A 2,840-nucleotide genomic window follows, 5' to 3' on the forward strand; every position below is an offset into this window, starting at 1 on the left:
ACCACAAGCTTTGGCCAGTGTCTGAGGTTTAAAGCTGTACAGGTACAGGTATTCAAGCTGCTGTGTGACATTGCCCAGCCAGACCCTGGGTCCTAAAAACTGTCCAAAGGATGGGAGCAGAAAGGCTAGAGGGCTGAGATTGTCCTAGAGCCCCAGTGCTGAGCATCATACCCTAGAAAGGAGGAGGAGGGGAGGGGCCCCACCTACCTGGTGAGGTCATGGGAAAGCTGCTCTGGCGCTGACACCTGGGGAAACCCGTTTCCAGGCTGCTTCCCACGCTAGCTCTCCTGGGAACCAACTAAGCCAAGCCCCAAGCAGGGAGCCCCACACCTGTTCCCCCTAGTCCAGTTCCCATCACACTGTCCCATCTGATCCAGTCCCCTCCCTTCAGCCAAGCCTCAGTTCCCAAGCCATCTACCCAGACTGTCGGGCCTTGGGAGAGGTTATGAAAGGGCATTGGGCTGATCGCTCCAGGAAACCACAGAGACAGCAGCTTCAGAAACAGAAGGTTTTATTTGCACATTGCTTGCTTACCTTCTAAGCTATGACCTTGGGGAAAGGGATGGTCCCTACCCCTTCCTCCTTCAGGCTCTCATTTGCAGCTCCTCCCCCTCCCTTTGCTGGGCCTTGACTCTCACTTCCTGCCCTCTGCTGGCCCAGCCAGTTTGGGCAGTGCCTAGGGAGCCCTGAGACCCAGTTCTTCCCAGGGAGCAGATCTACCCTCCCTGGCCCTGGGGCTTGAGGGCAGCCCAGGTGTCAGCCTTCTCTACAGCTGGCCACCCCTGCTCTCTTTCCCATCTTCCTCCTTCCAGGCGCAGGCCTCTGATCTGCCTCCAGTCACCACCTCAAGCCTTGCTTTCTGTTTCTCCTCTTAATCTTTCACTGGCTGCTTCTTCCTTCTCCATCTCAAAGCTCTCCACCAAGGCTGACCACCTGCCAGCCCTCCAAGATGCCCAACTATTTGCCCTGCTTTGCTACACCTGTGCTAGGAGAGAGCGAGGACCCCTACAAGGGGCCTGCATTCAGCCAAGCTGACCTGTGGCCCCATAAGAACCTGGGAATTACTCAGGCTGCTCAGGGATACAGACACTGATGGGATTAGCCCATGAAAATCAATGTGCTGGGATTTTCCTGTGAGTCCTGACCAAAGAAATGCAAATCAGAGCCACCCCTTGCACAGGACAGAGGCTCACCCTGGCTTACCAGAGTGTGCAGCTCGAGGCTCATATCCCCTGTGTTCAATAGGGAACTGAGTCCCAGGGGTTGGCCAGGCCCTGCCAGTACCCGATGTCCGAGGTCCAGAAGTCTCAGGCCACCTGCCTACCTCGTGCACTGCTACAGCTGCTCAAACAAAGCAGAAGAACTTCTTCCAGCGGCAGCGGGAGAGCGTGCGCACCCCCTTTGCATTCAGCTTCTTCTCCAGGCGGGCTTTGTGCTCGATGGCACTGAGAATGGCAGAGTCAAACACCTCCTTCAAGTTCTTCTGCGTCAGGGCCGAGCACTCAAGGTAACAGCAGGCCCGGATCTTCTCGGCTAGACCCTGGGCTTGCGGTTGGGGTACTGGGCCTTCCCGGCCTCCTTGGTCCAGCTGAATTAGCACATTGACATCGTCCCTCAGGTCGGCCTGAGTGCCCACCAGCAACACAGGTGCTTGGGGGTTGTGAGTGCGGATCTCTGGCAGCCATTTTTCTGTTATGTTTTGGAAGGAGCTGGGCTGCACCACACTGAAGCAAGCCAGAAAGACATCGGTATCCGGGTAGCAGAGGGAGCGAAGCCGGTCAAAGTCCTCCTGGGGTGGCAAGACTAGTCGTTAGTAAGAGTATTCCCTCCACACTGGAACCAGAACCTGCTTCTCACTTGGGGGTGGAGACCCAAGACTCCTAAAGCCCAAAGCCGGCTCCATGCAGGGATCCTCCCAGCCTCCAACCCTCCCCAACCTCTTGCCCAGGGAAGGCTACGCCCAGCTTCTCACCTGCCCTGCGGTGTCCCAGAGCTCAATTCGCACAGGGGCTCCATCTACCAGGACTTGCACTGCAGAGGTGGGGAGGGGAAAGCCTGAGTTAGGCACAGCATCCTAGTCCCTCCAGGCAGACCTCACCAGCGCCACCTCCGGGCCTGCTCCCGGGGTCTTCCGTGCCCCTCCCGCTAGCACGTAACCTAATGCACAACCCCACCCCAGCCTCAGGGACCCCAGGACTGTACAACATACCAGAGAAGGTGTCCAGTGCCGTAGGCCGGTAGCGCGCGGGATACCCATTGCAGGTGTAGCTGACGATGAGGCTGCTTTTGCCCACCGCGCCGTCGCCCACCAGCACACATTTGATGCCCAGCTCCGGAGGCACGCTGCGCCGCCGCGGAGGAGGTGTCGAGGCCGGGAGAGGCGGTGGCTCGGCCTCGCTCAGCTCCCGCGGCGGCATGGCCCGCTCCCGGGGTAGCAGAGGGGCCAGCCCGGACCAGGCTCCGCGGCGCTCGGGGAAGCAGGTTTCGCAGGCAGAGGCTGACAGTCGGTCCAAGCTGGGCACGCCCGCTAGAGGCTAGCAGAGGATATATATGTTGGGTCCCGCCCACCTCATCTGCATGTCCCTAGTGGCCCGGACCCCGCCCATCGACCTGGACCTCCCTCTGCAGAACAGCCAGGCATAGCAAAGCATCCAGAGAAGAAAGGGATAAGAAAACCTGTCATCACGAAGGTACAAGGACAAAGACGCGGCCTATGATATTTTTGTAGATCCATGACTTATTGTTAGTAGGGAGATGCAAACTACAGAATCCATTAATACAGCATGTTCAAATTAAACACATTAAACCTGTTCTAAGTTAAAAAAAAACCTTTTATACAT

At 57.6% G+C, this 2,840-nt stretch overlaps 1 protein-coding gene across 1 annotated transcript; it reads right to left on the reverse strand.

Moving 5' to 3' along the window:
• On the reverse strand, nucleotides 1-2,539 carry Rhov (ras homolog family member V). Its single transcript, XM_051144407.1, has 3 exons — nucleotides 2,210-2,539; nucleotides 1,973-2,031; nucleotides 1-1,789 (listed from the first exon to the last, which is right to left on the reverse strand). Exons 1-3 carry the CDS (start codon nucleotides 2,415-2,417, stop codon nucleotides 1,346-1,348), a joined length of 711 nt encoding a protein of 236 aa, XP_051000364.1. The 5' UTR covers nucleotides 2,418-2,539; the 3' UTR covers nucleotides 1-1,345.
• Nucleotides 2,540-2,840: the final 301 nt, after the last annotated feature.

This window comes from Acomys russatus, chromosome 4 (genome assembly GCF_903995435.1).
Source record: "Acomys russatus chromosome 4, mAcoRus1.1, whole genome shotgun sequence".
In the NCBI taxonomy this organism is placed as follows: Eukaryota; Metazoa; Chordata; class Mammalia; order Rodentia; family Muridae; genus Acomys; species Acomys russatus.

Excerpts from the sequence above, each read along its gene's own strand:
- Rhov (XM_051144407.1), bottom strand. The coding sequence starts at position 2,417 with ATGCCGCCGCGGGAGCTGAGCGAGGCCGAGCCACCGCCTCTCCCGGCC. Across the intron at positions 2,032-2,209 it reads GGCACTGGACACCTTCTCTG|TGCAAGTCCTGGTAGATGGA; the intron begins GTATGTTGTACA and ends CCACCTCTGCAG. Across the intron at positions 1,790-1,972 it reads TCTGGGACACCGCAGGGCAG|GAGGACTTTGACCGGCTTCG; the intron begins GTGAGAAGCTGG and ends TTGCCACCCCAG.